At 46.0% G+C, this 14,327-nt stretch overlaps 1 protein-coding gene across 1 annotated transcript; it reads right to left on the bottom strand.

The window, feature by feature from the left end:
• Positions 1-3,459: 3,459 nt before the first annotated feature.
• On the bottom strand, positions 3,460-13,270 carry LOC127008457 (processed variable antigen-like). Its single transcript, XM_050880601.1, has 3 exons — positions 13,236-13,270; positions 4,594-4,831; positions 3,460-4,110 (listed from the first exon to the last, which is right to left on the bottom strand). Exons 1-3 carry the CDS (start codon positions 13,268-13,270, stop codon positions 3,460-3,462), a joined length of 924 nt encoding a protein of 307 aa, XP_050736558.1.
• Between the last annotated feature and the right edge of the window lie 1,057 nt (positions 13,271-14,327).

Raw genomic sequence — 14,327 nt, 5'->3', positions numbered from 1 at the left:
TTTCTGGAAATCAAGATAGACTACGTCCAATGATTTGGTTACGTCATAAACCGAGAAGAGATCGTTATAAAAGGTCAGTAGGTTTGACAGGTAGGATCTTTTGTTACGGAAGCCATGTTGTGAATCCCCAATTAATGAGTGGCTTTCGAGGTAACTCAATTTTGTCTCTAATTATGCTCTCGAGTAGCTTACCTACAATTGAGGTTAAACTAATGGGTCAGTAGTTACCTGGTATTTTTTTGTCTCCTTAAAAATCGGTGTCACGTTAGCCTTTTTCCAATCCGAAGGGACGATGCCTTGTCGCAAGGACATATTGAATACGGTTGTGAGGGAGGAGAGTATTTCGCTCTTTGTTTCTTTAAGCAGTATAGGATATACTTTGTCGGGTCCAGGGGGGGGGGAGAGAGAGAGAGAGAGAGAGAGAGAGAGAGAGAGAGAGAGAGAGAGAGAGAGAGAGAGAGAGAGAGAGAGAGAGAGAGAGAGAATACCTATCAATTAAATGTTTATACAATACTTATAAGGGTAACACTAAGCTCTTTACTTCCTCCTCCTCCTCCTCCTCCTCTTCCTCCTCCACTTCCTCCTCCTCCTCCTCCTCCTCCTCCTCCTCCTCCTCCTTCTCCTCCTCCTCCTCCTCCTCCTCCACAATGACCAAAGTTGATGCGGCGCCATGGATCTTATTCCTCCTCCTTCTCCTCCTCCTCCTCCTCCTTCCAATGTTTTCTTTATATAAAAGGTTGAGAACAAAAAGGAAAAGAAAAGCAAGAGGTAGAAAAAAAATTTAAAGAAAGGAAAAAATGGAGGAGGAAGAGAAAAAAGAAAAAAAAGGGAATAAGAGAAAAGAGAAGACCCCAAAAAGAAAAGAGATGTTTTGGGATACACGAAAAATAGAATATAAGAAATAAAGAAAGAGAGAGAGAGAGAGAGAGAGAGAGAGAGAGAGAGAGAGAGAGAGAGAGAGAGAGAGAGAGAGAGAGAGAGAGAGAGAGAGTCGCCACTCTCACCATGATACCTAAACCAGGCAAACCATCCACGGATCCCAAGAACTACAGACCAATCTCACTCCTAGAAGTCCCTGGAAAAATCTTTGAAAGAATAATCAACTTACGACTCAGATGTCACCTGGAGGAAAACAACCTTTATAACCCGTCACAGTATGGCTTCAGGGCAGGGAGGAGCACTACGTCAGCTATCTCCATCGCCAACGAAAAGGTAGCACTCACTAAAGGACAAGGACTAAACTGCACTATTATCCAACGCGACATCAGCAAAGCGTTTGATAAAGTCTGGCTACAGGGCCTGCAATACAAAATACTTCAACTCGGACTGCCAGAGCTAACGGAAAAACTGTTATGTAGCTTCCTTGATCAGCGCTCAGCTTCCATTCGAGTTAAGTCAGCAATATCCTCCCCGTTCCCCCTGCACAGCGGCGTGCCACAGGGCAGCGTGTTATCACCAACGCTCTTCATCACCTACACCTCTGACATGCCCCGGTCTGATAACAGAAGCTGTATGGATATATATTATGCTGACGACGCGACACAAATAGTGACCTCCAACGGTACCCTAGACCACCATGACGCCCTGGTCGTGCGGGAGGCGAACAGACTCAACACATTTGAAAAAAAATGGAAGATCAAAACAAACATAGACAAGTTCGCTGTGGTCGCACTCGGCAGGAAAAAATTAAATGACATACAAATACAGGGCAACACCATCTCCCACCAAAAACAATGCCAGATATTAGGCCACACAGTGACATCCACCGGCCTGATCGTTAAACACGTCAACGACAAAACCATGAAAGTTAAAACAGCCCTCACATCACTAAACAGATTCTGGCACTTCACAGAGCGGCTCAAACTGTATCTAGTAAAGACTAAGATACTTCCTATACTAGACTACTCACCCACCCCGACACACATGGCTTCCCACACCAAGATGTTACAGCTTCAGAGGCTGCAGAACAAAGCGCTGAGATTTGCCACCGGACAGAAATACCCGTACACGGAAAACACAGCAGCACAACACCGCAGACTCGGAGTACAACTAGTCAGCACAAGGCTACGGGAGGCGGCCGGAAAGATATGGGAGAAGCTAGACCAGCAAGACGACGTGAACTACACCCACGTCAAGGAGCTTGACGGCAGCACGAACTTGCCTGGTTTCCGCGCAGCTTGAAGTCACTACGAGAACAACCACCCACACATCACTTCACACAAGTGACGCCATAGCTTAGCTTAGCTCTCTACACACAAACGATTCAAACACACATCCCCCCAGCACGCCGGGGTATACAAATAAGGTGCCCGATAAACAATAACTACACCAGAACAACTAACGAACCTACACCATACAACTGTACACTCCTACTGTCTTTCCTATTCCCCACCTGTACCTCACCACTAACCCACTTCCTCTTCGTACTATACCCTTGATTAAAAAAAAAAAAGAGAGAGAGAGAGAAAAAAAATGCGTCTTACTGGGAAAATGTCATTAATCTAATCTCCAAATCAAAGCAGATCATGATGAGACAAATAACCGCTGCATTATTATTATTATTCTTATATTCATTATCATTATCATTATCATTATTATTATTATTATTTTTATCATTATTATTACTACTACTGCTACCACCACCACTACTACTATTACTACCCCGTCTATTTGCTTCTCTCCTTCAAACAGCTGCAAAAGGCAATATAGTTAGGATCTGCTTTGAGTAAATAAGAAGAGATCATAAAGAGTCTCCTAAAGGTCGTTCGGTTGCTGTCTATACACTAACCTGCTAACGTTTCACTACCTCTGCTCTGCTTCTGGAGGGGTGGGTCCAGGAACAGCCGGCAACCACAACACAGCGTGGCCTCAGAACAAGTGTGTGATATGCTTTATTCTTTTCGTGCTATTAGTAAAATATGAGGAAAATATATTCTTGAGTTAAAATCACTTCCACGACTACACATCTCTTTTCCCGTGTGTGTGTGTGTGTGTGTGTGTGTGTGTGTGTGTGTGTGTGTGTGTGTGTGTGTGTGTGTGTGTGTGTGTGTGTGTGTGTGTGTTATCTGCTGAATTAACATGCAAGAGAGAGAGAGAGAGAATGTAATCAATGCTGCTGACCGATTGCTTATCTCTCACCACCCACGGCGCAGCATCGCAGGGGCGGGGCATGCACGCACACACACACGCACACACACACACACACACACACACACACACACACACACACACACAGACAGACACACACCGGCAGACCTCTCGATGCCAGCACCTCAAAAATATACTTAACCTTCCACCATAAAAAAAACTAACTGACAAACTAACAAGCACTCTTAATATAGGGATCTAATAATAAATGAGGTAATAATTTTAAGAGTGTTTAATCCCCACCCCACCCCACCCCACCCCACCCCGCCTATATATCAACAAGTGGGTCCCGTGCAGGTATTTCCCTATTTCCTAGTATATCTTTTCGGTCTCCTGGAATCTGTCCTCGGTCTCCTGGTATCTGTTCTTAGTCTCCTGGTATGTGTTCTTAGTCTCCTGGTATGTGTTCTCGGTCTCCTGGTATGTGTTCTCGGTCTCCTGGTATCTGTTCTCGGTCTCCTGGTATGTGTTCTCGGTCTCCTTGTATCTGTTCTCGGTCTCCTGGTATGTGTTCTCGGTCTCCTGGTATGTGTTCTCGGTCTCCTGGTATCTGTTCTTAGTCTCCTGGTGTGTGTTCTTAGTCTCCTGGTATCCGTTCTCGGTCTCCTGGTATGTGTTCTTAGTCTCCTGGTATGTGTTCTTAGTCTCCTGGTATCTGTTCTCGGTCTCCTGGTATATGTTCTTAGTCTCCTGGTATGTGTTCTTAGTCTCCTGGTATGTGTTCTTAGTCTCCTGGTATGTGTTTTTAGTCTCCTGGTATGTGTTTTTAGTCTCCTGGTATGTGTTCTTAGTCTCCTGGTATGTGTTCTTAGTCTCCTGGTATGTGTTCTTAGTCTCCTGGTATGTGTTCTTAGTCTCCTGGTATGTGTTCTTAGTCTCCTGGTATCTGGTCTCGGTCTCCTGGTATCTGTTCTTGGTCTCCTGGTATGTGTTCTTAGTCTCCTGGTATCTGTTCTCAGTCTCCTGTTATGTGTTCTTAGTCTCCTGGTGTCTGTTCTCGGTCTCCTGGTATATGTTCTTAGTCTCCTGGTATATGTTCTTAGTCTCCTGGTATATGTTCTCGGTCTCCTAGTATATATTCTCGGTCTCCTGGTATATATTCTCGGTCTCCTGGTATATATTCTCGGTCTCCTGGTATATATTCTCGGTCTCCTGGTATATATTCTCGGTCTCCTGGTATATATTCTCGGTCTCCTGGTATACGTTCTTAGTCTCCTGTTATATGTTCTTTGTCTCCTGGTATATGTTCTCGATCTCCTGGTATATGTTCTTAGTCTCCTGGTATATGTTATTAGTCTCCTGGTATATGTTCTCGGTCTCCTGGTATATGTTCTCGGTCTCCTGGTATATATTCTCGGTCTCCTGGTATATATTCTCGGTCTCCTGGTATACGTTCTTAGTCTCCTGTTATATGTTCTCTGTCTCCTGGTATATGTTCTCGGTCACCTGGTATATGTTCTTAGTCTCCTGGTATCTGTTCTTAGTCTCCTGGTATATGTTCTCGGTCTCCTGGTATATGTTTTTAGTCTCCTGGTATCTGTTCTCGGTCTCCTGGTATCTGTTCTCGGTCTCCTGGTATATGCTCTTAGTCTCCTGATATCTGTTATTAGTCTCCTGGTATGTATTCTCAGTCTCCTGGTATCTGTTCTCGGTCTCCTGGTATGTGTTCTTAGTCTCCTGGTATCTGTTCTCGGTCTCCTGGCATGTGTTCTCAGTCTTCTAGTATCTGTTCTCGGTCTCCTGGTATCTGTTCTTAGTCTCTTGGTATTTGTTCTCAGTCTCCTGGTATGTGTTTTTAGTCTCCTGGTGTCTGTTCTCAGTCTCCTGGTATGTGTTTTTAGTCTCCTGGTATCTGTTCTCGGTCTCCTGGTGTCTGTTCTCGGTCTTCTGGTATGTGTTTTTAGTCACCTGGTATCTGTTCTCGGTCTCCTGGTGTCTGTTCTCGGTCTGGTATCTGTTCGTGCTCTCTTGGTATCTGTTCTTCCTGTGTATTCTATGTATTTCTCTCCCTCCCTCACTCTCCTTGGCTGAAGGCTGGAGTCTGGTACTCTATTATAGCATTCTAACACCGATTACATCTTTTCAGCATCGTGAAATCAGGGAAACACTTAAGATACACTGCAATGAATCACCTGAAGGAAGAAAATGCTAAGATACTAAAGTTGAAGGTCGAGCTCTCAAGGCGATCTTAAAGTAGGAGAAAAAAAAAACGTGAAAAAGTACACGCAACGGGAGTGTATAAATAAAAAAGGCGATAGAGAAGCTGGCATATCTCTCCCTATTCGTAGACCACTTTCGTTCCCTCTTCCAGGCGTATGTATAATTTGGTTAAGTTTACCACGGAGGAGTAAACTGGACAAACATTAGGCCGCACACACACACACACACACACACACACACACACACACACACACACACACACATCGGCAGCATTAGGGAAGTTAAATATCGTCCATTGTGTTCGCTTCCTATTTGGGTCTCAGCTCTTCGTGGCGCCCGGGAGAAGGGAGTCACGTCAGCCTCATCGTTAAGCGTTTCGCCCAGTCAGCTTTCTCTTCGGCCACACCCGTGCTAGCGTGGACGTGGTGGCGGCGGTGATGGTGGTGGTGGCTGTAGGGAGGTGTTGTCCAGATGCTGTTTCTCCTCTGCCAGCGTCGCGTCGTCACCGTGGCCGCCGCTGACGTGAACAAATACTTCAAAATGTCACACTGGCAGGGAACCTTTGCCAGGCCGCCACCCGCACCGCTAATGAGCTACGCGTCTTGACATAACACGTAGCCGTCAGCCGCGAGGTGAAAGGATTGTCTCGGGCCTCGGCGACATTTCCTCCTCAGCCTCCGGGCCTTGGCGCTGCGCAGCCTTGGCAGGGCGGCGAGTCGTCCTTTTGTCGTCCTCTTCCTTGTCCCTGCCGCGGCCGTGGGCTGGTGGGTGGGTAGGCTGTGAGGGGCCTCAGCCGCGCCCCTTCGAAGGCTCCTCCTGAGTGATGGGTTCCGAGGATTGTGGCCGCGGTGTGTGGCCCTCAGGGTACTCCGCAGGGCAGCACGACAGGCTTCTCTTTTTACCTAACCAGCCGCGGCCTAAAGAAACTGCCTCCTCAGTGCCTCCTCCTCGACCACCCGCCCCGCCCCCACGCCCCGCCGCTGACGACCTGCAGGCGTGGGCTTGTCGAACCGCCGCCTCCCGACACACTGATCGACGCTTTCGTTGCCTAACCACTCACAACTTGAGTAACAGGTCTCCCTAAACCACCCTCAACTGACTGACTCACGCGCCTGCTTCAAGAGCCAATATCCAGAGAGATGCGCAAAAAACCAGCCCCGGGGAGCACCGTGCCTAGCACAGACCCTTCGACCTAAGCTGCGGCGGCATTGTGGCTCTGCTCACGTCCTGCCAGAATCTAGATTTTCAAATATGGCCTAACGACGCAATCTTCCCACACTTCGCGACTCCCAAATCCCCGACGCCAGAAAAGTCAGCAAAGCTCATAAACACTGGCTAGTCGATTTTACATTCCATTCCACCCGCACATTCCTCCGAGCCTAAGTTACGCATCCAAACTATAGGTCTCTCTCTCCCGGCCCCTCTCGCCCCCCCCCCTCCCCCCTCCCTGAGATATAGGTCTCACTCCCTGCCCTTGTCCTTCTCCACCTCCCACCCTCACCCGGCCCTCCCATACTCTCAACGACATGTCTTCTCCCAAACCCTCCTTGCACGTCCCGCCCAACCCATTGACCACCCCCGTCCACCTTGCCGCCCCAGCTCCTGTAACCCACCTTACAACCCCAGGGGCCGACACCATGCATACACATCGACACATGTCCCAACCACCTTTATACCAAAGCCCCTTCGCCTCCCCGTCCCCAAGAAGGCCAGACCTACTATATTCTTCCTCCCCAAACACTTTCTCACAGCGATCCTCCTCCCTACACACTCTTCCTTTTGCACTTATATCCTTCCCTTCCTCCCCTACACTCTTGCCTCTCCCTCCTTATACCCCATCATTTCATATAACCACCCCAATACAACTTCGATAACTAGCCCGATCAGAGCTATACACACATTTACAACCTTGTCACTTCCTCTCCATCTATTCTCACAGCCCTCTCCGCCACCTCTCATACAACCTAAGCCTTTCAAAACCCTTTCCATCTTCCATCCCATACAGTAGCCGCTCGTAACCTTCCACCCTTTCCCATACATAATCCTTTCCACTCTCTCCCATCTCTCTATCGAACATCATCCCATCATCATGATACGCACACTTCCACATCCCTTCCCACCTCCCCCATACAACCTCACCCCCTCACAGCCCTCCCCACCACACCCACACAACACCCCGCCGCCCCCATCTCCTCCTCGCCACACGTGTATGTTACGAGTTGCCAGCTGTCGACCTAAACCCTACCATTTACCTTTTTTTGCATATTTTCACTTGTGTCCCCACCAGAAAAAAAGGATTAGAACTACTCATTACCTAGATTAGGACGGGAGGAGGAGGAGGAGGAGGAGGAGGAGGAGGAGGAGGAGGAGGAGGAGGAGGAGGAGGAGGAGGAGGAGGAGGAGGAGGCTTTGGTTCCCTCCTGGCTCGGCCTTTCTGTTATCTGGCTGGCTTTTATCGGTGGAGGTAATCAATGTTTTGGTAATCTTATCTGTCCGTGGCGACTTCTGTAAACAAGCGGCATACGTACGACCTCTCTCTCTCTCTCTCTCTCTCTCTCTCTCTCTCTCTCTCTCTCTCTCTCTCTCTCTCTCTCTCTCTCTCTCTCTCTCTCTCTCTCTCTCTCTCTCTCTACAAAAAACTATTACTACTATTATTTTTTGCACGGTTATATTGCCTACCATTATAATCATCATCATCATCAATGTGACAGAGAGAGAGAGAGAGAGAGAGAGAGAGAGATCCAGTATCCCTTTTCGCTCTGCCTTCCTTCTTTCTTCCGTTTCTTTCCCCCTTCCTCCTCTTTCCTCCCTTCTTCCCTATATTTCCTCTTTCTCCTCCTTCCCTTTCTCCCTTCGGCTACATCTTTCTCCCATCTTCCCCCCTTTCCCCTCTTCCTTTCTTTCCTTCTTCCATATCTTTCCCTTCCTCCTCTTTCCTCTCTTCTTGCCAGTATTGCCTCCTCCTCTTCTCCTTTCTTTCCTATCTCTCCCCCTCTTCTTTCTTCTTCCCTCCCTGCTTCTCTCCATTTTCTCCATTTCCTACACTTCCTTCTTCCGTATCTTACACCCTCCTCCTCCTCTTTCCTCCATCCTTTCCTCACTTCTTCTCCTCCTCTTTCCCCTCTATTCCTTCTTCGCTCTTCCCCTTTCTTTCTCTTCCCTCCTTCCCTACATTTCCTCATTCTCATAACCCCAAGTGGCTATCGAGCAGATTAAATCACCAAAGCGGGCAACCTCGCAATGAGCCAATAGGCTTTCTGTTGCCTGCATTTCCATGTTTCCATGTTTCATCACTTATTCCCAATCTCTCTCCTTTCCTCCTCTTTTCCACCCTTCTTCCATATCTTTCCTCCTCCCCCTCGTTCCTCCCTTCTTCCCTCTACCCCCGTGAGACCAAAACACCTGTACACAAGTAGCTCCTCGGCACCGCTAATTGCAAGGAGTCAGGTAAAGGAAACCATACAGGTGTTGAGGGGCCTAATTAAGTGGCAGGGGAGGGATAAACAGGTAAACAAATAGACAGAGAAAACAAACAAGACGAGCCGCTCCTTTTGTCTCTCGCGGGCCAGTGCCAAGGTTGGTTGTATCCTTCTTGCTCTCAGACTCACTCACTTTCACTCTCTCTCCTCCTACTCCACCTCCTCCTCCCTTCTCTCTCTCTCTCTCTCTCTCTCTCTCTCTCTCTCTCTCTCTCTCTCTCTCTCTCTCTCTCTCTCTCTCTCTCTCTCTCTCTCTCTCTCACTCCACTCATCCGTTTCTTAATCTCTCTCTCTCTCTCTCTCTCTCTCTCTCTCTCTCTCTCTCTCTCTCTCTCTCTCTCTCTCTCTCTCTCTCTCTCTCTCTCTCTCTCTCTCTCTCTCTCTCTCTCTCTCTCTCTCTCTCTCTCTCTCTCTCTCTCTCTCTCTCAGGGGTCAGTGATTCACCAAGAGACGATCATCCACTCAGCCAATGAAGCAAATAAAGTCGCCTTCCACACTCCACCCTCGCCATCCCACCCTCACGTCCTCCTCCACCTTCTCTCCACCTTCCCTTCACCTTCACTAACTCTTCTCCACATCCACCTTCTTCTCAATCATCGTATCAACCTCATACTCCGACTCCTCCTCTCTTATCTCACCTCACTATCTTCTCCTCCTCTCCTCCTGTTCATATTCCTCCCCCCTTCTCCCTGCTTCTCCTCCTCCTCCTTCTCCTCCTCCTCCTCCTCGAAGGCTTATAGAAGTAAATTTATTCAGCCTATCAAAACGAAGAATGCGAGGCGATCTAATAGAAGTGTTTAAAATGTTAAAATGATTCAGTGATATTAATGCGGAAGATTACTTTACAATTGATCGATCAAATAAAACAAGAAGAAATAACAATTTCAGGATAAATGGTGAAAGATTCTCGTCGCACGAAGCCAAACACTTCTTCAATCGAGTCGTTAATGTTTGGAATTCTCTATCCTGTGATGTCGTTGATAGTACAACAGTTACGTCCTTCTAGAATAGATTAAACAAGTGTTTTGAATCCAACCAGCAACTAAGATATTACTCATTGTCGTAATAACGTTAAGTTCTTTCTAATGCTGGTGTCCTTGTCCGTTTTTATTGCCCGGTTAGTGGTAGCAGTAATGGTAGTGCTTTCCTTATTCTTACATAATTTCCTTGCAGTTTTTCCATGCTGCATGGTTCTTTTTCCTTTCCTGCCAGCTTTGGCTGGAGGGATAGGGGGGTGGTGAGGAGCCTTCGCCTTTGCTGTCCTTCATCTTCCACCTTTGATTAGATAGTTAGTGTAGCTTGTCACAAACAGCCTCGTAATGATCAGCAGGTCTGCTGTTGTTTGTTCTTCCTCTGTGTTCCTCCTCCTCCTTCTCCTCCTCCCTCCTCCTTCTCCTCCCCCCTCCTTATCCTCCTCCACCCCAATCTCCTTCTTACCTGTATAGTTTCCACCTGTAAGCTCTTCAATCTTACTTTCTACAGCCACACCTCACCTTCCCTTCTCTTTACCTCACCACACCCTACCTCTCTCTCTCTCTCTCTCTCTCTCTCTCTCTCTCTCTCTCTCTCTCTCTCTCTCTCTCTCTCTCTCTCTCTCTCTCTCTCTCTCTCTCTCTCTCTCTCTCTCAGTATAATAGTAACCGTAGTACAAAAGTCAGGTGTTTATAAAGTTCTTTCTCCGTAAGTGGCTGCCGTGATTGGCGTGGTCACCTGTGCCGCTAAGGTCACCTGTTGATCAGTTCTGCCGGGTCATCAGAGGTAAGGTTTTTGGATGGGAGTAAATCACCGCGCGTCCTGTCTCTAGCGTTTTTTTTTTTTTTAAGAACATAAGAACATAAGAACGTAAGGAGTCTGCAAGAGGCCGGTTGGCCTATACAAGGCAGCTCCTGTACACTCAACGCCACCTTACCTCACCATCCATGGCTTTATCTAACCTCTTCTTGAATGTATCTATGGTATTGGCACCCACAACATGGCTCCCAAGCCTGTTGCATTCATCTACCACTCTATTGGTGAACCAATTCTTGCCTATGTCTTTGTTGAATCTGTATTTGTCTAACTTAAAACCATTGCTACGCGTCCTACCTGGCTCTTTTACTATCAAAATCTTATTGACATCCCCTTTATTAAAGCCCTTCATCCACTTATAGACTTCGATCAAGTCTCCTCGCAACCTCCGCCTTTCTAGAGAGGGTAGATTTAAATGCTTCAGCCTGTCTTCATAAGGCAAGTTTCTCACCCCCTGAATCATCTTTGTCATCCTCCTCTGTACAGATTCTAACATCTTGATATCCATTCTATAGTAGGGGGACCAGAACTGAACTGCATAATCGAGATGAGGTCTAACTAGTGCTAAGTAAAGTTTGAGGATGACTTCAGCGCTCCTATTGCTTACGCTCCTGGTGAGATGAAACCAAGTACTCTGTTTGCCCGATTTTTAGCCTGAACGCATTGAGTCCTAGGACGGAGGTCAGCGCTCACTAGGACTCCTAAGTCTCTCTCACGCCCAGACCTGCTTTGAGGAGTGTCATTTAAGGAGTAATTGTGTGAGGGGTTATTCCTACCTGGACTCAGAATGCTACACTTCCCGACATTGAATTCCATCTGCCACTTCCCCGCCCAATCATATAGTCTGTCAAGCTCATCCTGGAGAACGCTAGCGTCCCTGTCTGATTAGATTACTCTACCGATCTTGGTATCATCTGCGAACTTGCTGACATCACTACTGATTCCTGTGTCCAAGTCATTGGTGTAAATAATAAAAAGCAGAGGACCCAGCACCGACCCTTGTGGGACTCCACTCGTAACACTGCCCCATTCAGATTTTTTACCATTGATATGCACTCTCTGCTTCCTACCACTAAGCCACGCCCTGATCCAGTTCAAAACTTTCCCATCTATGCCGTGAGCCTGTAATTTTAGTAATAGCCGGTGATGAGGAACTTTGTCGAACGCTTTACTGAAATCTAAATATATGTCAAAATTTTCATCTCTGTCAACCGCCTCGGTCATTTAAGTGTAAAAGGACAACAGGTTAGTAAGGCAAGACCTGCCCTTTGTGAATCCATGCTGTGAATCATGAATTATAATTGACTCCAACATCTTTCCCACAACTGATGTTAAGCTAATTGGGCGATAATTTGAGGTGGCTGACTTTTCTTCCTTTTTGAAAATCGGCGTCCCATTACCTACTTTCCATTGATTGGGCACATACCCTGAATTTACCGAGATCTTAAAAATATCGGTAATTGGGCCACTGAGGACCTCCTTGCACTCTTTCAGAATCCGTGGAAATACTCCGTCCGGGCCCGGCGATTTGTTTTTCTTCAACCTACTAATCTCATCCTGGACTACTTGCCTAGTGATGATCACATCCCTCAACCTGTCGTTCTCTTCGCCCTCATATACCTGAACTCTCTCCGGAAAGGTTGTTAGATTTTCCTTCGTGAAAACTGAAAGGAAATAGTCATTCATCATTTGACTCATATCTTCTACATTCTCAACGAGCTCACCTGTGTTTATTTTCAACGGTCCAATTCTTTCCCTTGTTTTCGTTCTGTACAATTTGAAGAAGCCCTTGGGATCACTCTTGGCCTCGTTGGCTACCCTAATCTTATAATTTCTTTTTGCTAGGCGGGTGTTCTTCACCAACCTGGCTAGCTCAACATACTTACCCCTGAGGTGGGTTTCTCCGTTCTTTATTTTCCTATAAATTCCTCTCTTCAAGCCTATCTCCTGCTTGAGTCTGCGGGTCATCCATTTGGGGTTGTTATTTTCCTTCCTACGTGCTAGGTAAGGGATATGCTGTCTCTGACCCTCTGCAATTACTCTCACTAAATTATTGTAGGTCATTTCTACATGATTCCCCTGTCTTTCCGGTTCCAGCTCTGAGATCTGGCCGTATGAGGTCAGTAACTTTATTCTCTCTTTTTTTTTTCGAATTTAAAGGTAAAGTTGGGTGCGTACGCTAAAACTGCGTGGTTGCAGTGCACATTTCTGTCGCATTTACCGCAAGAAAATGTTAGTAACGTTCTTTTTTCTCTAGTTGTACCATATGAAGATGTGAGTAGCGTTCATAATAACAAGATTACGGTTCACCTTTTTCGAATACCGTCAACCACCTTTTTTTACAGTAAAGGAGGCAGTTCAAGGGGAAAAAAATATATAAAAAACGGTCTAAAAATATTCGACAGTCTATAATGATTACGAAAACGGTGACTCCTATTTTTATGACTGATTATGATTAGGACAAATATGTAATGAAAAGGAAATGCTCAGATATATTCGCGTTTTCTAAAAATCTCTGCGACCGAAAGCAAAAAATTATAAATAAATAAATGAGTAGTTAAATAAATAAATAAATTATAACAAGCTTTCCTCGGGTCGGCAAAATCGTACACGTGTCTACCCATAACACACATGCACACGGGATGGACAGCTGTTGCTCACCTGTTGCTGCCGACCGCTGGCTCACCTGCCGTCATGACCACACCTGCGGGAAGCCAGAAAAGGTTTAGTGGTGGAGATGATGATGACGATGATTATGATGATAATTAGGATGATGATACTTCTACTACTGCTACTGCTACTACTACTACTACTACTACTACTACTACTAAAATATTGTGGGTTTTAATTTATTTATTTACTTATTTATTCATTCAGTTCCCCTGAAGAAGCAAAAACGAGACTAGTCGGGAATAAGCTCATCTCAAACACACCCGTGTTTCCTTCCTCCTCCTTCACTCAACTTGTCGAAAATGTCCTTACAAGAATAAATATAATCATAATGATGATGATGACGATCATCATCATCATCATCATCATCAGCAGCATCATCATCATCATCATAATAATAATAATAATAATAATAATAATAATAATAATAATAATAATAATAATAATAATGATTATAATAATAATAATAATAATAATAATAATAATAATAATAATAATAATAATAATAATAATAATAATAATAATAATAATAATAATAATAATAATAATAATAATGGATCAATTGAACAACTGCCCCCCAGACCGCTCTGGTGGGTCGATTCTTCAGTTGGGCAGAGTTGGGGGGGCAATTCTTCAGTTGATGACACAGGAAGCGGGTGGCCAAAACCTCACCGGTAGACCTGACATCAGGGAATCACAACCTCAGCAGCTGACCTGACCTCAACTTAACACCTCACCGGTAGACCTGACATGAGGGGATCAAATCCTCAGCAGTTGACCTGACCTCACATTAACATTTTTGACTAACCTGACACAACTTGTGACCAGTTTTAGCACCATTGGGTTCATGTATAGAGGTTTTGCAGTGACGTCACGAAATAGCGTCGTCTGCACCTTGTGCGTCGTCTGCAAATCCGCTGATGGTCACCTCCCCAGCAGAGTGAGCAGACGGACCACGTGTGCCCCATCCCCAAGTCACTACCCGCGGCCAAATGGCAGGACCTTCAGCATCATTTGTGTTAAGTGATTACGCGAGATCGCTTGAGGATGCTGCGAAGCTAAGATACATCGAAAAAATCAGTG

The sequence above is a fragment of the Eriocheir sinensis genome, chromosome 37 (genome assembly GCF_024679095.1).
Source record: "Eriocheir sinensis breed Jianghai 21 chromosome 37, ASM2467909v1, whole genome shotgun sequence".
Taxonomy (NCBI): domain Eukaryota; kingdom Metazoa; phylum Arthropoda; class Malacostraca; order Decapoda; family Varunidae; genus Eriocheir; species Eriocheir sinensis.
The sequence above is the reverse complement of the archived record's forward strand: the minus strand, read 5'-3'. Positions and strand labels throughout refer to the sequence as shown.